Genomic DNA, 20,260 nt, shown 5'->3' on the forward strand with positions numbered 1-20,260 from the left:
GAAATACTACAACATTGCGCTGTGGATCGCTGAATCGGCTTTCACCGTGGACGAAGCGGAGCCAGCCCAGAGTCGACACACCGTTCTCAAGCACACCCGCCTCTGCTCACTTTAACCCTCCGGCCGTTCCTCACGCTAGCCCCCGGCCTCTGCTCACTGTAGGCCGCCGCCGCTCACTCTAGGCCACCATGTGTGACGCTGTGTTGTGAAAGCGAAACTACTTTGTTTGGCCTTTTATGTTTAGGTGGCGCGATGCAACGCAACGCGTTAAAAGACAGTATAAGTCATTATAATCCATAATTATGTCCCTACTGGATGCAACGAATGCCTCGTTTATAATGGGTTTTCATGTTTTTGAATCATCGCTCCGGCCTGACAGGGCATCACAATATGTTGAGGGGCCTAACATTTGAGGTACGCTTGAGGTATTCGGCCAATCACAACGCACTGGATAGCTGGCCAATCACTGCACACCTTGCTTTTTCAGATCGATGAGCTTTGTAAAAATCGACGCGTTTCAGAAAGGCGGGGCATAGAGGAGAAACAATAATGTACAGTATGTGGAAAATAATGTGGTTTTTTTAACCTTAAACCGCATAAACACATTTCATTACACCAAATACACACAATAATGTTCTTTTTAGCAGCATCATATGACCCCTTTAAGAGTGGCTCACTGAAGATTCTTTAGGGAAACCAAATGGTACTCCAATGGTATCACAGCAAAAAAAAAAAACATCTGACCATTTTATTTCTAAGAGTGCGTGTGGAATATATGAGGAAGTATACAGCATATATGCAGCATATGTGAGGATATATGAGGAATTATACAGCTTGTGTAGTCAGAATGTCAGTGTCTCAGGAGGCTTTTGTAAAGGGGTCAAGCACAACCTTGTCTTTGCCATTGAATAATTCGAAGCATCTATATGTAGCCGTACAGTCAAATTTAGGTTTATCATCTCAAATAAAATCCCAGTTCATCAAAGGAAAAAGGCAACTAAAATTGGCACAGTATTTTATTAGAGTGATTATACAGATACAATAGATTTGTACTATATAGGAATTCACTGAACTGGACATATTTGCCAAAAATCGAGTCCAATGTTCCTTACCATTTCACAAAAATCAAAACAGCTACAAAAACTTGCAAGCACCACCAAAGAAATTATCAGACTTCACTGAACAGTCTTGGATGCTCTGTTCACATAAACACGCCACAGTTAGAAAAGTTGAGGTTGACTTCTGTCTTAATTGCTTTTTGTCAGTTTGTAGAAAAGGAGCTTGTCAAAGAATGAGAAAAATATCACAGGTACAACTAATCACACAAATATAGTCATTTACATTGAATATATCAGAAAATGATAGTTATGTGCTTTTTTTTTTTTTTTTAAAGATAAGTTTCACTCTGGCGATTGAGGTTTAACAGGAGGTAAAACATCTAGAACTTCCTTTACAAAAAAAAACCAAAAAAACAATGAGATCAGTGACTGTACGTTATAGGTCAATTTCTAGACGTCAAGCTTGGTCTTCCAACCCAAAATGAGGCCTTGTGGTATTGCTAGAGCTAATGCTGGCTATGGACCATTGAGGCATATGCATACATCAAATTCTGACTGTCTTTGGATATATATAATATAAAAAAAAGCCATATTGTTGATGCCCAACCTTGTACATACTACAGAAAATTGTATTTTCCCATATGAATACATTTTCAATAACAAGCACGCGAGTTACATTCGCAACATGTCATCATGCTAGTTAAAAGTTAGCCTTCTTTGTACATTGGGTGCATGTACAGTGATGGGCTGTAGAGGGCGCAATAGTCAGCCAGTGAATTCCCATGAGTCATAGCACTGGAGCTAAAACAACACCAGCTCAGTTTTTGTAACTTTGAGCGTTTTTGCAAAAAAAGTAATACAGGAACAGAAACAGTCAGGCCAGTTTCTCAACCTGAGAATGCAGTAGAACTATAAATCACTATAATACTTTTATGCCTTCAAGTGGTTGATAGCTTTCTTTTTAAAAACAAACAAAAAAACGTTTTTTGATGCAAATCGCTGTTGTTAGGTTAAAACAGAATAGCACACACTGGATAAAATAATGTTTGTTGCCACCAGTGTTGAAACCTGACTGTCTTCAATGAAGTTATCCACACAGTGCACAAACACACTGAGGTTTACATGAACATAGCTACACAGGAAAATAAAGAGAGAGAGAAAAGAGAGAGAACAATGATAAATATGAAACAAACAACAATCCAGAAACACTTACACTTTTGTAATGGTTTTTAGTCTATTGTCATACCACTGAAGTTTCTACTGCCTTACCAATATCACCATTACAATAGACTGTATTAAACATATTATAGCTGTGTGGCTACTAATCAACAATCCCTTTCAGTTCTTTCATTGTCCCCTCTCTTTAAAAGTGCATAAAATCCAAATCCCAATTGGACTGAATGTGCAATCAAGCATTACTTCTACAATATGAGGTCTATTGAGATTCCATCTGAATATAACCCTAGACACAACAATACCTTTTTCAAGTCAGTCAACAAACAGAATTAAGTGTAAAACTCTCGCTCATGACCGCACATATAAAAATGTATAGTTTCTAGGTGACCTACAGAGCTGGCAATATGACGTGTTAACTATAAGACTCCATACATACACTCGGCTTTACTCTTTAAAACGTCTACTTGTGCAAATAGCAAAATTCTTAAATGTATTCAAATATTTTTTTCTGAATTTATAACAGCACTCATATGTATTAAACAGTCAGTTGAGTTAGATAAGAATTATTTTGTGACTGTTTCACACAAAATACATCTGAAGATAGTTCCATAAGGCTTTTGTTTATGGAATAGACCAATTATATTTTTCATTAAAAAAAAAAAGTTTATGGATTATTACCTTATCTGTAATTTTTCATTGCAGTGTACTAAATTAATTCCTTTAAATTTGTTTAACATGACCAGCACAGCAAAGATAAAGACAGATAAAATAGATCATGTAGATATTAAAATCTAAAAATAGTGTCTCAACATTAATTTTGTTTTGTTTTTTTCTATGCAGAGAAGTTAAAAGTCTGACCATGACATGTTTAGGCTATTAACAGCATACTGCTAAGTGTGGAGAAATCAACATTTTAAAAGAGACCCACAGTGGATGACATACCTTAGTCTGAGCAGTAGCTATATATTATTTTGTGAGAGACTGAAGTATAGTCCATTCAGAATGTCTTAGGTCAATGTTAGCAATCCATTTTTGACCACTGGAAATTTAGATTTTCGGTGACCGAGAAGATTGTACACAGCATAGTGTCCTCCTTTGACCCACTGATTCTTACTATTTAAATGATCATATCTGGGTAAATGTTATTAACTTTATTAGATGCTAAATTTCCTATATAAACAAGTTTCGATACAAAAAGGCCAATTCTGTCTGAGAAACCTGTGAAACGTGGCTTGTTTTGAACAACGAGGATGCTGCGTAGATTTAGTTGTATGGTAATTATATTGTGTCTTTAATGAAGAATTTATTATTGCAGCTGGACTGATTAAGACCCACAATACTTAAAATAGTGTAAAGAAGACATCATTATTGAAAAATACTAAATGCGAAGTGCTTTGCATGTAAAATGAGTAGTAATGCACAAAATGACTAACAGCACTCAAAATGGTCTGTTGCTGTAGTAACAAAACAGAGGTGGGAATGTTTCCATCCATTCATTCAACTTCCCCTAACCTTTCTTTAAAGTGCTAATTCTGACGTGAATGGAGACTTCTCTACATAGCCACTCTGACAATGTGAAGATTTCTCCAACGCTTACTCACTCAAAACTGAGATCACAGATTCAATCAGGCAATATGAGTGGGTTAACTGGTAAATGCACACATGAGGTATGTGAAAGCTCAGTATTGCATATCTACAAGACTATCAGCAATTGAATTAACAAATAAGGATAAATCATTTAAAATTCAATGTTGTATCTTGATGTCAGATTCAAAGTAGTCACTCGAGCAAAGCCTGTCACTTTCATATGACATTATGTAAGCAAATGCTTCTGTTAAGAAAATCATGCTCACACAATTTACAGAAATCAGTCGTAATCATAGTCACACAAATGACAAAATGTCTTACTGTTAACCTTTTTCCATCAATCCATGTAACAGTCCTTATCCAGTAAAAGCCCTGATTATGAATGAATTCAGTACACAGTAGACTAACAGACACTGAATGCTCAGCAAGCTGAGAAAAAAGTGGTCAGACCTTGCAACATACAACCCAAAACTGTCATGTCCAGCTGATTTAAAAGAAAGTCTAAGGATTAATATTACATATGACATGACTCAAATGATCACAGACATTTTTGTGTAAAATGATCTAATATTACAGTAACCGTGAATTTGATAGGAAAGCAACAAAGTACCAAAAAGAAATCTGCTCTTCCTTGTCCCTCCTAGAGTACATGGCAGTGATGGGGAAAGTATTCTGAGTCTTTGTTATTGAAGCAAAAGCATTTTCTTGGACACCAAGCAAAAAGAAACTTTATTTAGTTAATCACCATTATGTGATTTCTCAAATTAAGTAAGGCTAATTAATGTATATCTTGGTTAGAAACTGACTCCCCACCACTGCTCTATGGAGTTCTGAACATCCTCAGCATCCTGTGCTGGAGCGGCCCTCAATGCTGACCTTCAGGTGATGTGGGAGGAAGGAAAATTTGGGTAAAATCTGAGGGTCCTCTTGCGACCTCCACATTTCTCCCCTCTCTGGTGCAGACCATCTCCTCTTGCGGCTAGCTACTCTCTCAGCACTAAATGTGTATGTTTTCTCTGCCTGGTTCTGGAGATTCACCTGTGTCTGAGGATTTATGCCCCCATCCTCCAAGAGGGTCAACACATTTCTTGGGTTGGAAGTCTCAACCAGTGTTCTTGCACTATTTTCCACTCCTGATGTCATTTTGTGTCCTTTCTTAGGATCCTCCATTTGGCTTGGTCTTTCCTCACTTGGCCCATTGTTTTTGGCTGGTTTCAAAGTATTGTTTTGTTTCATCACAAAGTCTGAAAAATTATCTTTCTTTTGAATGCTATAATTTAGGCTTTTAAGGGTGAGAGAAATACAAACATCACCCACAGAGAGTTTAGCACAGGATAGTGCTAGCAACTGGGTGGTGCGGTCAGGGCAGCAGGATGACCAACCTTGACCAAACACAAAGAAAGGGTATTCCACCAGAACCTCGACACAGACCTAAAACAGAACAAAACAAAAATAATGTTTGCGTTCAAATGGTTCATTCAGCTCTACTGAAGATTACTGCTAATATGATAAGTGAGCTTGGTTTAAAAAGAAACTGACTCACCTGGGCTTTGTTCTCCCCCACTGAGAACTGTATGATGACAGCATTGGGTGTGCAGCTGCACTCTATGCGCTCTACAGTGCTGGAGTCAATCTTCAGTTCTCCACTCACCTCCGCACTTTGCACAAAGTCCTCTGTCCGCAGATCCTCCACACGCTTTAGTTCGCCGTCTGCCAACTGAATGATAGAGCCCTTCATGAAGAATGGTGGTAGGCCCGCTGATGGTGATGAGCTGTGAGGGCTTGTGGATGTTGGAGGTGTTACAGGAACTGGAGATCCCACCACACTGGCTGAAAGAACTGGCAGCTGTATTTGGGTTGGACTTGGCACAACACAGGAGGCATGACCTCTGTCAGAGACTGTGATGTCTTTACCATTGGGTAGGACTGAAGCTGCAGCTGCAGGTGGGGATGTATTAATAAAGGTCTGAGGCAGAGCTGTTGATGCATTGGCTACACTGGGGATTACAGAACAGCGGGTGACCTCTGGCTCAGCAGTAGTTGGATTGATGTTAGTGGCACTCACCGGAATGAGCAAGGAGGGGTTGCCTGAGATCACCACGTGCTGTGGCAGGTTGCTCTGATAACCAGTTACTGCTTGCTGGGGTCCACCAGAAGCACTGGTGATGTAGCCAATAATTGGGAGCTGTGTTGCAGAGTAAAGGCTGGTGGAGAGCTCTTGTTGAGGAGTGTTGTGAGGAGCCTGCAGGAGTGTGTGCGGGGAGATTGTGGAGGCAGGAGAAACTTGGCTGTCTGAGGAAGTAAGGGCAGACACTCTGGACATTGGTTTGCCTATGCAGATCCCTCCTCTCTCAGTAAGGTGCAAAGATGAGTGGTCCTTACCCAAGATACTTTGGAGCTCTGAGTTGTTGTTTGCTGCAAGGTGGCTACTGGATATCAACATCAGCGATGTCTGCAGTCCTGTTCTGTCATGAGTGCTGTAGTCTGCTGGGAGCAGAACCTGAGCTTGGGTCTGGAGGCCCAGGTCGTGGTTTTGCTTGTGGCTCTGGTTGCCTTCTGACTGGCTAGAAATTATTTTGGCAGTACTGTGCTTGACCACTGCAATCTCTCCTAGTGTACCATTCTGCAGCTCTCTGTGATAGGAGTCCGGTTGCTTTGCAATGAAGCCATCTGTGTAGTGTAGAACCACTTGAGAGGGGGTAAGGGCCAGGGCATGAGGGGCAAGGACTGAATGTGGATGGATTTGAATGGGCAGTTGGGCAGAAGGGGAGGAAACGGTCAAACCCAAAGGCGCACTCTCTACCTGGATGCATTGACTGTGGGAAACATTTGGTATAGAAGAAATCACATGATGATTCTGTGAATCAATGCTGGATGCTTGGGAAATTACAGCTGTTGTGGCCAAGACCTCTTGTGGTGTCCTCCGTGGCTGTGTTGGACTAGTCGTGGACGGCACAATCTGTGAAGAGATATAACTTGTATAGGGCCCTATGAGCTGGAGATTGGGGGGAAATTGTGTGTATTGGACGGAGCCTATAGTTTGAGGAAGGCTTGTGGTGAGAACCGCAGGATTGGATGTTAGCACGGTAGGCCCAGAGAAAATTTCCCTGTATGTGGAGCTATTGGAAGAGAATGAAAAGCCAGCAGATGTAGTAGTTGGAGGATATTCCGTCACCACAGTGAGAGCCTTATTTGATGGTGGGGGGCTGTCAGGCTCAGCACTGTTGCTCTGTGATGGGCCTGCATTGTTGGGGATGTGGGCCATGCTAGCCATTGTAGCAACGCTGGCAAGCCAAGCCAAATTCTCTCCACTCTGGCTGTCACTAACAGCAGCTGACACCAGCACCTGCTTCTCTTCCAGAGCTAAAATCTCCCGCTTTTTTGGCGGAAGGCACTCATTACAACGCTCCTGGTTAGACTTCATGGTCTTGGAGCTTTTCCCGAATTTTAACCCACTTGTCTTGATCAGGATATTTTAAAGTGCAAAGTAGAACTCAGTTGTTAAGATATTCATTGTTCTATTACTTTGCTCCACTTTTACTATAGTCTTGTCCATTGTCAGGACTCTTGTCATGAAAGGATCCATGTGCTTCATGTGGAATCATTTCTCACTGATGGCTATTGGTCCGTACCTTCATCAGACAGACAGAAAACAAAAACAAACATTGAGAAAGTGCATCCTTTTTGCACTGCCTTTGATTCTATGAAACTAGCTCAAACCTATCTGCCTAAAAGTAGCATATTATGTGATTTTTGATCTTACAGTAACATCCTTTCAGTTATGAGGGCCAAGTAAAGAAATAATTTGTGACACTGGACCACAAAACCAGTCTTAAGTCGCTTGGGTATATTTTTAGCAATAGCCAAAAAAAACATTGTATGGGTCAAAATGATCAATTTTTCTTTTATGCCAAAAATTATTAGGATATTAAGTAAAGATCATGTTCCATGAAGATATTTTGTAAATTTCCTACCGTAAATATATCAAAACTTAATTTTTGATTAGTAATATGCATTGCTAAGAACTTCATTTGGTTTAAATGCAATTTTATCAGTGTTTTGATTTTTTTTGCACCCTCGGATTCCAGATTTTCAAATAGTTGTATCTCGGCCAAATATTGTCCTGTCCTAACAAACCATACATCAATGGAAAGCTTATTTATTCAGCTTTCTGATGATTTATAAATCTCAATTTAAAAAAAATGACCCTTATGACTGGTTTGTGGTCCAGGGTCACATTTGAAATGGAATATAATTGATTTTGTTTAGAAACTGGAAATTTATATTTACTATGCTAAAGGAAGGGGACAATTACCTCATGCTATTGCTAACCAAATCAAACCTTCACCTTTTCTACTGAACACTTTGACTTCCTTTTCCTTTCCAATTATTAGCGTAAACCACAGTTTAGTGAAAAAAGCTATGTTTAGTGAGTGAGACCATGTATAAATGTTAATGCATTTATGAATGATGCTCACGGTTTTATTCAAGTGATAAGTGATGGATCTCTAAGGGGCTACAATGAACACGTCTCCATAATCAAATGTAAATCTAAATCGGCCTCATGCTTTAAAGGGGTCATATGATGCGATTTCAAGTTTTCCTTTCTCTTTGGAGTGTTACAAGCTGTTCGTGAATAGATAAGACCCCTAAAGTTGCAAAGGCTGACCCTATACAGTCTGTGATGCTGACTAATAATGCTGACTCATAGCCTGTAAGTACTTTTCCATATTTAAAGGATTTGCCACTGACGATTCAAACGCGAGTTTTGAGCAGTGTAGAGTAGTGCTTGTTGTTTGTCGTTTCTCCGATCACAAATGCAGACATGGTTTTATGTTTACGCAGCGCGATGCAACGCAACGTGTAAAAAGACAGTATAAGTCATAATCAGTAATTATGTCCCCACTGGATGCAACAAATGCCTCGTTTATAATGGGTTTTATTGGTTTTGTTTTGTCGCGCCGGGACACGGCATCACAGTATGGTAAGGGGCGTAACATTTCTGTCACACGCTTGAGGTATTCGGCCAATCACAACGCACTAGATAGCTGGCCAATCAGAGCACACCTTGCTTTTCAGAACGATGAGCTTTGTAAAAATCGACACGTTTCAGAAAGGCAGGGTATAGAGAAACAATAATGTACAGTATGTGGAAAATAATGTGTTTTAAACCGCATAAACACATTTCATTACACCAAATACACAAAATAATGTTCTTTTTTAGCAACGTCATATGACCCCTTTAAGGACTAATGATGTTTGCATATTCATACAGTCCATCTACATACATCAGTGAGGATAAAGAGAGCACAGGATGAAAACTTAATATGCAGAAAGAGTGTGTGGACAGGAAAAAGATGAAGAGAAAGAGAGAACACTGGCTCTCCTGACCCACAGTGAGCTCTGCCTGCAAGCGAACATAGTTATTGAGTTAGAGTGTAACAGTGGAGAAGAAAGAAAGAGAGAGAGCAAGAGAGAGTGAAGGAGGGGGAATAGAAGGGAGAGATCCCTTCACCACAGTAGATCTGCACCAATCACTGCCCTACTTTCCCCTGCTACAGCTTACACCACACACAGCCATTAAATGCTTCAGTCTATTGTACACAAGAGCACAATACACACACGTACACATCAGCATATCCATTGGACTGATACGCGCTTATGCATATGTGATTTGGTGCAGAGTGCTCATGTATCAAAGAACAATAGAACTGTAGTGATCACATAGATCACGGTCTTACACAGCTTTCAACGCACATAGCATAAAAGTATATTAAAACATTACATATAGATATAACTGCATTCCCATGTATCATTTCATGCATTTACAGGGGTCCATAACAAACATTTTTGTGACACATCATCAGATTCTAAAACTGGATGAAAAACAACATTTCACAATACAGGTAGACCAAATTGTTTACCATTAACCTAAAAACCAGAGAGACTATGAAAATGCTTTAATGAGAGACTAAATCAGTGGAAATGAAGCTTAATCCTCCACTGAGACTTCTGAATGTAATATTTGCATGGGTTTTGTGTTTCTAAGATGTACTTCTGCCTTTGAAATACTTGAATGCAGAAGCTTGCTGGTTCCTTATGGTAAAAAAAAGTGTAACAGCTTAGAGGAGAACTTGGGAGGGAATGTTTGTGAGAAAGTTTCAAGAATACCTAAATTTCACACATTATTTGTGTGCGTCTGTATGTGCATATTCGCTATTTCTCACTATTTGCCTGTCTATTTCCAGGGGGTTTCAATAAGCACTACTGAAATACACCAACAAATCAAAATAGCTAACTCAACCTAAGCCTGCAAGGCAATACAGCCACATAAGACATAAAAGTGATGCTTCATGACTGTTCTCTTACTTCTTGTGACTGATTCAGTGCCACAAAGCTGTAGTTCATGTCAACAACAGATGGATTTTCTATCGAAAGAACCTCAATAAGTCTTTCCATCGACTACTATTGTTGTTAAATTAAGCTTAACCCTATATTTAACCTTCAGAAACCATTCTTTTACAGCTTCAAGGCATTGTTTACTTTATTAAATAAATCATTGTAGGTGATTTCTGTTGTAGACACACACACACACACACACACACACACACACGTTCGCACACACGCTCACAGTGTGGTTGCGCCAAAGAGCCAGAAATATTAACAACTTGCAGTATCCTTCTAGTTCTTTAACAGTAGATCTCATGCTCTGCAGGCCCTCCGCAGTTCAAATGTCATCAATGCATCATATTCATACCTATAAACCCACACAAAGACATTAACACACTAATAAAAACAATACTAATGTAACATGTCTGAGTAACTGGCACAAAAACAAAGACTTCTGAATTAAAATACTCTCATTTCCTAATTTATCTGCCACACAAACAAAAATAACGTCACATAATTATTGCTATGTACTGTATGTAACACAAAGTTAATTCTGTGAACAGTGTGTTAATGCAAAATCCCCAGGAACGTATTACTAGCAGGGTGCTGTGACACCTTTTTCAATGATGTCATCTCAGAGATGACTGGACCATTGCCAATGATTGTGCATACAAATATAACTGCTCTGAAATTAAATGCTCATATTAACGTCTTTCCTCACAAAACACACCTATATACTCAAAGGATTTTCACTCATTTCCATTTAGCGCCTGTAAGCAGCTCCTCTCTGCACTTAACTGCCTTTTATATGGGTGCCTGTCCCTTTAAAAGGCAGTCTAGAGAGTCCTAAGCTAGACATGAATCCAAACATGTTGCTGCCTTTACAATGACTAAAGCCTGTTTCTCTGCTCTCTCTCTCTCTCCCCTATAAGCAAAAGAGCACAGCATAAAGAATGACATCGAAACATTTGCACAGAATTGCAACTATTTCTGCAAAGCCTATTGGTTATTATTAGTTATAATAATAAATGGATTTCTCAAATACATGCACATATTTCCTTCCCTTCATGGAATACGAGAATATAGTATGTGCAATAAGCATGTATGAATCAAAACCAAGCAAACATTTAATCTAAGGGTGATGTCTTACCTTTCTTTATAGGGGTGCATTTAATAACTCTGCATTACGAGTGTAACTCACTCTACCCAATGGCAAGCTGTCCTTTGTCCAGGTTTAGCTCTGCTATCAGGTCACACGCGCAATCCTCTGATTTATGTTTTCTTCCATGTCCAATGTTCCCCCCGCCTTCACTTTCCTCCACTTCCTTCGACAATTGCTCAGAGGGCTGAGGGTAAAGGAAGTCCCCTCGTCTGCGCTGTTTTACTAGCCCTACGTGTGAGAGCTACGGCGTATGTTATGCAAGGCAAACAGACTGCCAGCTCTCTCTCTCTCTCTCTCTCTCTCTCTTCTGCTCTTCACACATACACACACAGAGCTCTAGAGAACACAGCTCCTCCTCCCCCAGTCAGCCTCAGCAGCCTCATCAGCCTCATCAGGTATTCATTCAAAAAACACACTCTACTTGGCAGGGCGCCCAGACTACACTCTTAAAAATAAAGGTGCTTCAAAAGGTTCTTCAAGCGATGCCATAGAAGAACCATTTTTGGTTCCACAAAGAACCATTCAGTCAAAGGTTCTTTAAAGAACCGTCTCTTTCTTGAGTTTTTGTAATCTGAAGAACCTTATTTCGCCACAAAGAACCTTTTGGGAAACAGAAAGGTTCTTCAGATGTTAAAGGTTCTTTATGGAACCATTTAGACAAAAAGGTTCTTCTATGGCATCGTGAAGCACCTTTATTTTTAAGAGTGTACGCACACACAGATTGAGAGAGAGGGAGGGACAGGGAGAGGGAAAGAGAGGGAGGAGGAAAAATTGTGAGCGAGGAACCGAGCACACTAGAAGAAACACATAGCCTCACATAGACCACTGTACATTCGCGAGAAACACAAGCACCATTAAATTCCTAATAACGTATTTGTGATGGTTTCTATGCATTTTCTCACTTTCTTTCTACAACTAATTAGTTTCTCTCTGTGGAAAACAAATTTAGTGCCTCGCCACCATTATGTGTGATGAGAGTAAGCATATTTGCATGGAGCTGTATAAGCCTGCCCTGGAATAAACCCAGAATTTTATAATATAATATAAATACCCTTTGGTTATTTCTTTGGAAACCAATTACTGACGATTGAGAAAACTTTTTTTTTTTTTTCCACAGCTTTTTCGACTTGACCAACAAAATATTCAAAGGTTTCCCAATATATGGGAATTGGTATTTCTACTGTAATTATGACAAAGCTGCTTGATTTCAAACTTTTTATTAATATAAACTTTGAGTGCTGATTTATTAATTAACCACAATTGTGTGATTCCAGAAATGTCAAGAAAAATAGATAGCTATGAAAAGAAATAGGGGGGGGGGCATGCAGTCACTCGCTCCATCACACACGCTTGCATACAAAAGTGTTATCTTTGCTCACAACCTTGAGAAGATCTGAAAACACCCTATGTTCAAAAAAATGTGCCGTCAACAAGGAGAAATGCTGGGAACATAAAAAAAGCTATCAGCAATATATAACCTCTAATATTAGCCTGGCCTGCTTTACTCTCTCTGAGCAGATCCCAGCACTGCACTGGGTGTGTTTGCCAAGCCACAGACAGATACAAAGCCACCATATAGCATATGAAAGCAAAAAGGTCGTCTTTGGAAAACTCACTAACCATAGACTTCTCATGGCCAATCATTCACCCACACATGGACGTGTCTCAGTGTGTCGTCTTCTTGTTTTTGACATAATGAGGAATCCAATCTTTTTGGTGTCTCTAGCATAAAGGCTTAGAATCTTAAACAAACTAATAAATAATATAAAAGTTTAAAACAGATGCATGTAAAATTTAATTGCCATAGTAACATAGGTAATTTGTACTACTGTAAAAGATTTCTTAAAATAAATTACTATACTTTTATTCAGCAAGGACACGTTAAATTGATCAAAAAGGAAGACAGTAAAGACATTTATAAAGTTACAAAAAAATTATAATTTTAAATAAATGCTATTCTTTTGAACATTAATCAAAAAATTATTTAAAATAACATCAGTTTCCACAAAACATATTGATAATAATAGTAAATGATTCTTCAGCACCAAATCACCATATAAAAATTATTTCTAAAGGATCACGTGACACTGAAGACTACAGTATTTTACAAACTCCAAGATTTTGAAAAGAAATCTGTAATTCAAATTGTATATTATTTAATATTAATTTATATAGTTACACAAATAATGACTTTCATGCTAAATAGAGAGAATTCTACCCATTATTATTATCTCTGTCAGAGGCAGCAAGTGTCAGGCAGCTTTGGCAGAGACTGTTAGTCAGACTCAGAGAATACCTGTACTGTTTTCACTCTGGATGGGTCAGTGTCTAAACCAGGGGTCACTAGACTCAGTCCTGGAGGGCCGGTGTCCTGCAGAGTTCAACTCCATCCCTAATCAAACACACCTGAACCTGCTAATCAGGGTCTTACTAGGTATACCGGAAACTTCCAGGCAGGTGTGTTGTGTGTTCCAGGCAGGTTAAACTCTGCAGGACACCGGCCCTCCAGGACCAAGTTTGGTGACCCCGGTCTAAACCCTACAAAGCCCTGCAGAGAGAGTCTTTGAGCTATGAGGTGCTCTATCTTGGCTGCCAGTCTTAGTTTCTGCTTTCTTCTTTTTCTAGTTTAGCTCTCACTCTAATATAACTCAGATTAGACAAACCTAAATAATTAAAGAAAAGTTAGGTGCGTTCACAGAGATATACATTCAACTCAACTCAAAGTCACCAGTGTAAAACCATCAGGAACTTCTCAGGAGCAATTATCTATTTATGACAGGAATGCACTCACCATTGTCCATGATCAGGTCCACTTTCTTCTCACAGACGTCCAATCACTTTTGCAAACTCCTGGAGGAAATATTTAATCACAAAATTTCATAATCACTGTTTTGTTGGCTGTAAGTACTGACACCTGTTCACTCCTCACACTGAACTTTGCTGAAACGACTTAGCGATAGTGAGGCATGTCCTAACATGTACAAGGGGGAACACAAGACCAGAACTCATGCTGATTTATGGACTTTGCAGTGGACACAAGCATATAACATAAGATATGTAGAGAACCAACTTAACAGAATTTAGGGCTGCAATATTTAGAAAATGTTAATTATGCTAAGATTATGGCATTCACGTATAACAAGGAAAGAGATCCAGGTGTTTTCTTGTTTGGAAGCATTTGTGAGATAGATTTAAGAACTTTTAAATGATTTTATATATTTCTAGTTTGAAGCCTGTGAAGTTATTTATGAGATGAGTTTAATGTCTCATGTGCAACAGAAACAATATAAAAGTGAAGATATTTATAAAATACGAATTGCAAATGCACAATTGTCAGCAAACAGAAGGACACAGGACAGGAACTGACACAGATGAGGTGTTTATTGACATGAATAAACGAGACAAACTGATGGACAAAGCAGACTTAGCTGAGATATGGGTGAGTATTGGCAAGCAGGTAAGAGTGGATGATGATGATGAAGACAGATCATCAACAGGATGATGATGATGATGATGATGATGATGATGATGAAGACAGATGAATGGACGGAAGTAGATGAATAGTGCAGGTAGGTAGTCAGGTATGTTGTGTAGGGTAACAACAAGACCAGACAATGGTGTGGTGCGCTGTGAGGGATTATAAAGTGTGACTTGATGAGTGTAGGCAGGTGCGGTGAATCAGAATTCTGGTGATTGTGAACGAATGGGTGGAGCTGCAGGATCTGGCGTGGCTGGTGACTCCGTGACAGTAGTATAGCACATACAAACTTAAGTCCAACATTACAGTTAAAATAACCCTTTAATAAACCTTTACCAGATGTTTAGTGTTGGCTAATTCACTCAGATTAGCTTGAAAATGCAGCTTTTTTGTTAAAATTTTTGCAAAACAAGCATAATTTATGATACCATTGTTATGAAATATGTTGTTAAAATGCAATCTTCACAAACAGTTTTAGAGATTTCAGTCCCTCCCCATTCAAGTTGACAGGAGCTATTTTTGTAGAATGCTCATATGGCCGCCGAGTGAATCGACTTCCCTTTAAAGGGACTTTTCTAACAGAAGGCATCCAGTTTGGTGTCATTTGAGTGATCTGTACGCACTTCGAACTGGAAGGCCCCTTGATTTAGTAAGTACTATACAGTCTCTGAGCATGTGGGAAGATTATGCAAGGACCTGTGTTACCAAGGTAACAAGGACAGGGTCTACATGTGTCTCAAGGCTTCCACCTTGAGAATTTTTCTCTGAGTCATGCGTTATTTCAGTGTGTAACTATGTATGCATGTGAACAATTTTTTTTTTAATCAGTTTTATACCTTTTAACACTATTTTCTGTGTGTAGCAAGAAATTAAAAACAAAATTACTGTTTCACCTTTAAATCAAAGGACATTTGACAATAGATGAAATTGAACTCTATAAGGTAAATAGTTAGTTGTAATAGTTAGTGGAATAAATAGTTGTCATATTTAGATGATTAACAGACAATATGTCCATTGTTTGTTTGCAAGGCCCAATTGATTGCAAAACATATAAGCTGAATCACAAAGTCTGTTTAATTGCAAAGAACTCATACAATCACAGAGCTATTTTTAGTACTATCTTAAACTGGACCCCAGTTACTTTCAAAATATTTTCTTTTGTGTTCCACAGAAGAAAGAATGTGATACAAGTTAGGAACGACATGAGGGTGAGTAAATAATGACAGAACGTTCATTTTTGGATGAACTATTGTTTGCAAGTACTTCATTGACTTCTTAAACAGAACCACAATAACAGACAGCCAAATCTTTCTGAAAGTAAAATGTTTTTCCATGTCTTTCAGAGCCAGTATTTCAAGAATTAAGCCAAAATAGCTCTGGCCTACACACTTCTGCTGAGAATACAACTTGAGGAGCGAGGACAAGAATGGTTGAAGGAGCAGCTCAACCACTTTACAAGCACAGACATGAAGAACATCATCTTTGATTTCTTTAACTATTGCCAAGGGGTTGAGTAGGCAACTTTCACTGGTCAAAAGTGCTGAATGCTTAATAAAAGTAAAACGCTAGATTGCATGGTCACTATATCTGAGGCTTCCAGTAAGGAATGCAATAACATTCTCTGTATCAGACACTCAAAAGGCTTAATACTAAGCACAAAGGAGGGGCACTACAGCCTCAATAGTGGTTTTGGCAGCCTAACAGAGAGAGGACACATAAGAAAACACACAAACAGCAATTATAAAAACCAAGCTATTATAAAGCCATTACTAGATCTTCCATCTCTAATCACTGTCACTGCTTCACCACAGAAGTACTGGAAAATGGTTAACCCACAGAAATATGAAATGGAGAATCAGAGCAAACCATGTGAAAATGGATTTCCTCCTTGCTTTTGCTTGATGAATAACAAGTAAAAGATAAATGCTACCATTTGTACATTTCTAGATAAGTTGTATTTCACTTTTAAAATCTGTTAGGAATATGTCTAATAATGTTTCACAGTGCAATGCATTATGAATGATGTTTGGAATCACTATAAAAAAACATTCTCTGGAATGAAAATTATTCCTGCTCTTATATACTGTATCTTAAGATCTAGCAAATATGATTTTGAATTAGGTTTCTTCCTAATTTATCTCTTGATGAAAACACTGAGATAAACAGGTGGTTTACTCCTGCCACTTTCCTTTTCCAGTGTTGCAACATTATTTCCAGAGGTGCCCAAACTTTTTACAATGAAGGGTCAAACTTGATTGATGGCTGTGGGCAGAAAGCAAATGTTGCATATACAGTATCCAACTATATTATAATAAATATGCTTTTTAAAACTAAATTCACTCATATTATCTTCATTTCAGTGCAAAAATAAAACGCATTGAAATGAGATATGGCATGGCAACCAAATCATGAGATGCCAAAACAAGACGGGCCAGATTAACTTATGAGTGTGGCAAAAAACTGCTACAATGCATTCCAAATGAAGCCTTTGTACTTTAATACACTTTGTACTTTAATAGTTATACTGACTTATTAGTAAAATGCAATGATTTTTTATTATAAAATAAAACATCCATAGTGAAATCCACTCTAAAGATGCCACTCTTTCCAAATACGAAAATCTTGAATTCTCTATTCTACAGTTTTTCCCTTGAAATACAATTATTTCAGTACAAGTTCCTGATTTTGTGAATTTGTCATGCTTGATTTGTTTAGTAAACACTGATACTGTTGCCAGGCAGACACTTTCCCTTTTGTGTAGCTTGACTGAGTTCACTATAGCTGAATGACTGGGGACCAGATTCAAGAATGCCTCATGTCAACAAATGTTCATTCAAAGTAATGGGGCCATAAATGAGTAATACTGTAAGGTCAAGGAAATTATCTAGTGGTCACTCTTTCCAAACCTACAGTACAAGCACAACTTTCCAGTGGAATGGCCTATTTGAATAAATACATTTGATCATGTTGTTTAGCCAAGCACTGTAGCCCTATAATCTTTTAACCTATCTTTCACTATACCGTAGCTCCTTTGATTTACCAGCAGCTGCCACTGAATAATGAAAATGAGTTCATTAATAATTAATTACAGGTTTAAATCAAGTCATCACATAACAGTCAGAGTTCAACATATAGAAATGAAAAATAGTTTTGCTGCATCTCCCACAGTGGCGTCGCCAAATCTGTCCCCTTTGAGATGAACCCCCCATCCATTCTCATCTCAGCACCTTCCGTTATAATGTGAAGTCTCCATTCTGCTGCAGCTGGATCTCTAATTAAAGCATCTGTCAGAGAGCCACGAGTCACATAGACATAGTTAGAGGCCTGTAAGTGTGTAAACTTGGGGAGTTGTTAAACATTAAACACCTTACAGACAGACACTGGGACATTGATAAGGTTGGTAAGCACTTTTGAACTGTGAAAACAGTCTGCTATAAATTCAGAGGATGTCTGGCCTCAAATTGAGGAATATATATATATTTTACAGTTTATTTTTCTGTATATTTCAGTATATTTCTATAGTACGTAAACTGCAGTAAGACTGCAATTTATGTATATACATATATATATATATATATACACACACACACACACACACACACACACAAACACTTGAGAGAGTTTTATTTCAAATAAATAACTAGTAATTTCACTAGTTTCACTATATGCTCAAGTCATTCTATGGCTCTAACAACTGGCAATAAATAAACCCAAAATAAAGAGATCAGAAGAAAACCATACATTTGGGGTATACGGAGTTCAGTATCATTTGAATGTAATGACATCAATGTTGTATGCAAAAATTATGTTTAGTTTGTTATTTTGAAGGTCCAAATATGGATGCTCTGTTTTAAAATACACTGTTGTAGCCTCAAGCGATGAGGAAACCCCCTCAGTTCTCAACAGTATAAGACAATGACATTAAGCTACAATTCAACACTATATGCTGCAATCTTGGGGTAATAAAGACAGAATAACAGCGAAGAAGTCTAAAATGCCAATTAGGATTTTATTGCTGTTTTGAGAGCACTGTTCCTTGCTATTGTCATTTTGATCATCGATTTGGAAGAGCAGACTCATTTTGCAAAAGCTCAGACTGAACATCATTCTTGGATGATGAGAAACCCAACCCCATGTTATTTTCAACTGCATAGCCAATCATATCACACCAATCACAGTCACCGTGGCACTTTGATTGGCTACCGATGACATCATTACTACAGAAAGTAAAACACATCACCAATTAATGACAGAATGCTGTCCAATCAGCCAATCAGCTTGTTGTTTGGAAGCCCCTGACAACATGCCTTAGAGGCTGACTGTGTCCTTTCTTTCTCTCGCCCTTCAGACCACACAGACATCTCAAAAACGTACACTAGTGCGAATACATGCATGCGCATTTATAGTACCTGCCAACATTCACTGCCAGAATTTTGAAAAGACCACAAGAGACACACCTGATGAACACTTTAGCTTGACATCCTTCTACAGAAGGGATTAAGTTTTTTAAACAAATTATAGATAATGAGCCAGCACTATCAAAATAGCAGCATGAGGATGACTGTTGTTCCCCACACAGAGCCGTGGCTCATACTGACGTTATATAGTTTATATAGTTCATATAGTCATACAGACATTCTCAGACTGACTTGTGAGATAAAGTCAGGTTGAGTGTGGCTGGGCACTACTCACTGATAACTGCAATGCAACATCAGTGGTACCATTCTGATAGTGACAGGGTTTTACAAGGCAGCTGGTTCAAAGTGATAGACAGAAAGACAGAAAATGAAAATATATGAGTGAGCGATGAGGTTCTGTGTTGGAGAAAGCCAACTGTAGGGCCTACAGTAACACAATCAACATTTCATTATGCACTCGCAAAGAAATCATAAGCCCCGACAAAGCTTTTCAGTGGAAAAGATGAAAGAAAGGCCAGTTTAAACAATATGATATTGATTATCAGATTATCAGAACAGATTATCTAATTATTATTTATTTTCCAACACTGCTGTAATTAACCAATGGTTTTCACGGGTAGGACACCAAACTAAAGTGTTTTCAGGACCATATCGAATTTACTCTCAAACTACCACGCAAACGCTATTTTATTACGCAAATCCATTAAAAGGGATAGTTCACTCAAAATGAAAAATCCTGTCATCATTTACTCACACTCATGTCATTTCAAACCTGCATTTTCTGTGGAACATACACACAAAAAAAAAAATCTGAAGACTGTCGGTAACCAAACAGTTGTGGTTACCATTGATATACATACACATACATACATACAATAGAGACATACCTTATTTTAAGTTAAACAGAAAAACGAAGTTTATACATGTTTGGAAAAACGTGGAGGTGTATAAATTATGACAGAATTTTCATTCATGGGTAGAACTACCTCTT

General features: G+C 38.4%; 1 protein-coding gene and 1 long non-coding RNA gene across 3 annotated transcripts; one reads left to right on the forward strand and one right to left on the reverse strand.

The window, feature by feature from the left end:
* Window positions 1–2,875: 2,875 nt before the first annotated feature.
* LOC107657690 (ataxin-1-like) lies at window positions 2,876–14,970 on the reverse strand. Of its 2 annotated transcripts, XM_016445883.1 has the most exons (4): window positions 14,798–14,970; window positions 14,165–14,223; window positions 5,365–7,453; window positions 2,876–5,252 (listed from the first exon to the last, which is right to left on the reverse strand). In XM_016445883.1, exons 3-4 carry the CDS (start codon window positions 7,243–7,245, stop codon window positions 4,662–4,664), a joined length of 2,472 nt encoding a protein of 823 aa, XP_016301369.1. In that variant the 5' UTR covers window positions 7,246–7,453; window positions 14,165–14,223; window positions 14,798–14,970; the 3' UTR covers window positions 2,876–4,661. The 2 variants fall into 2 exon arrangements, with proteins under 2 accessions (XP_016301369.1, XP_016301370.1); XM_016445884.1 differs by lacking the exons at window positions 14,165–14,223; window positions 14,798–14,970 and adding an exon at window positions 11,362–11,667.
* Window positions 14,971–15,171: 201 nt separating this feature from the next.
* Window positions 15,172–16,848, forward strand: LOC107657621 (uncharacterized). The gene is made up of 3 exons (XR_001630703.1): window positions 15,172–15,500; window positions 16,023–16,059; window positions 16,195–16,848. It is a non-coding gene; the product is annotated as an uncharacterized LOC107657621 (long non-coding RNA).
* Window positions 16,849–20,260: the final 3,412 nt, after the last annotated feature.

This window comes from Sinocyclocheilus anshuiensis, unplaced genomic scaffold (genome assembly GCF_001515605.1).
Source record: "Sinocyclocheilus anshuiensis isolate Anshui unplaced genomic scaffold, SAMN03320099.WGS_v1.1 scaffold43, whole genome shotgun sequence".
NCBI classification, from domain to species: Eukaryota; Metazoa; Chordata; class Actinopteri; order Cypriniformes; family Cyprinidae; genus Sinocyclocheilus; species Sinocyclocheilus anshuiensis.

Excerpts from the sequence above, each read along its gene's own strand:
- LOC107657690 (XM_016445883.1), bottom strand. The coding sequence starts at position 7,245 with ATGAAGTCTAACCAGGAGCGTTGTAATGAGTGCCTTCCGCCAAAAAAG. Across the intron at positions 5,253-5,364 it reads TGGGGGAGAACAAAGCCCAG|GTCTGTGTCGAGGTTCTGGT; the intron begins GTGAGTCAGTTT and ends GTTCTGTTTTAG.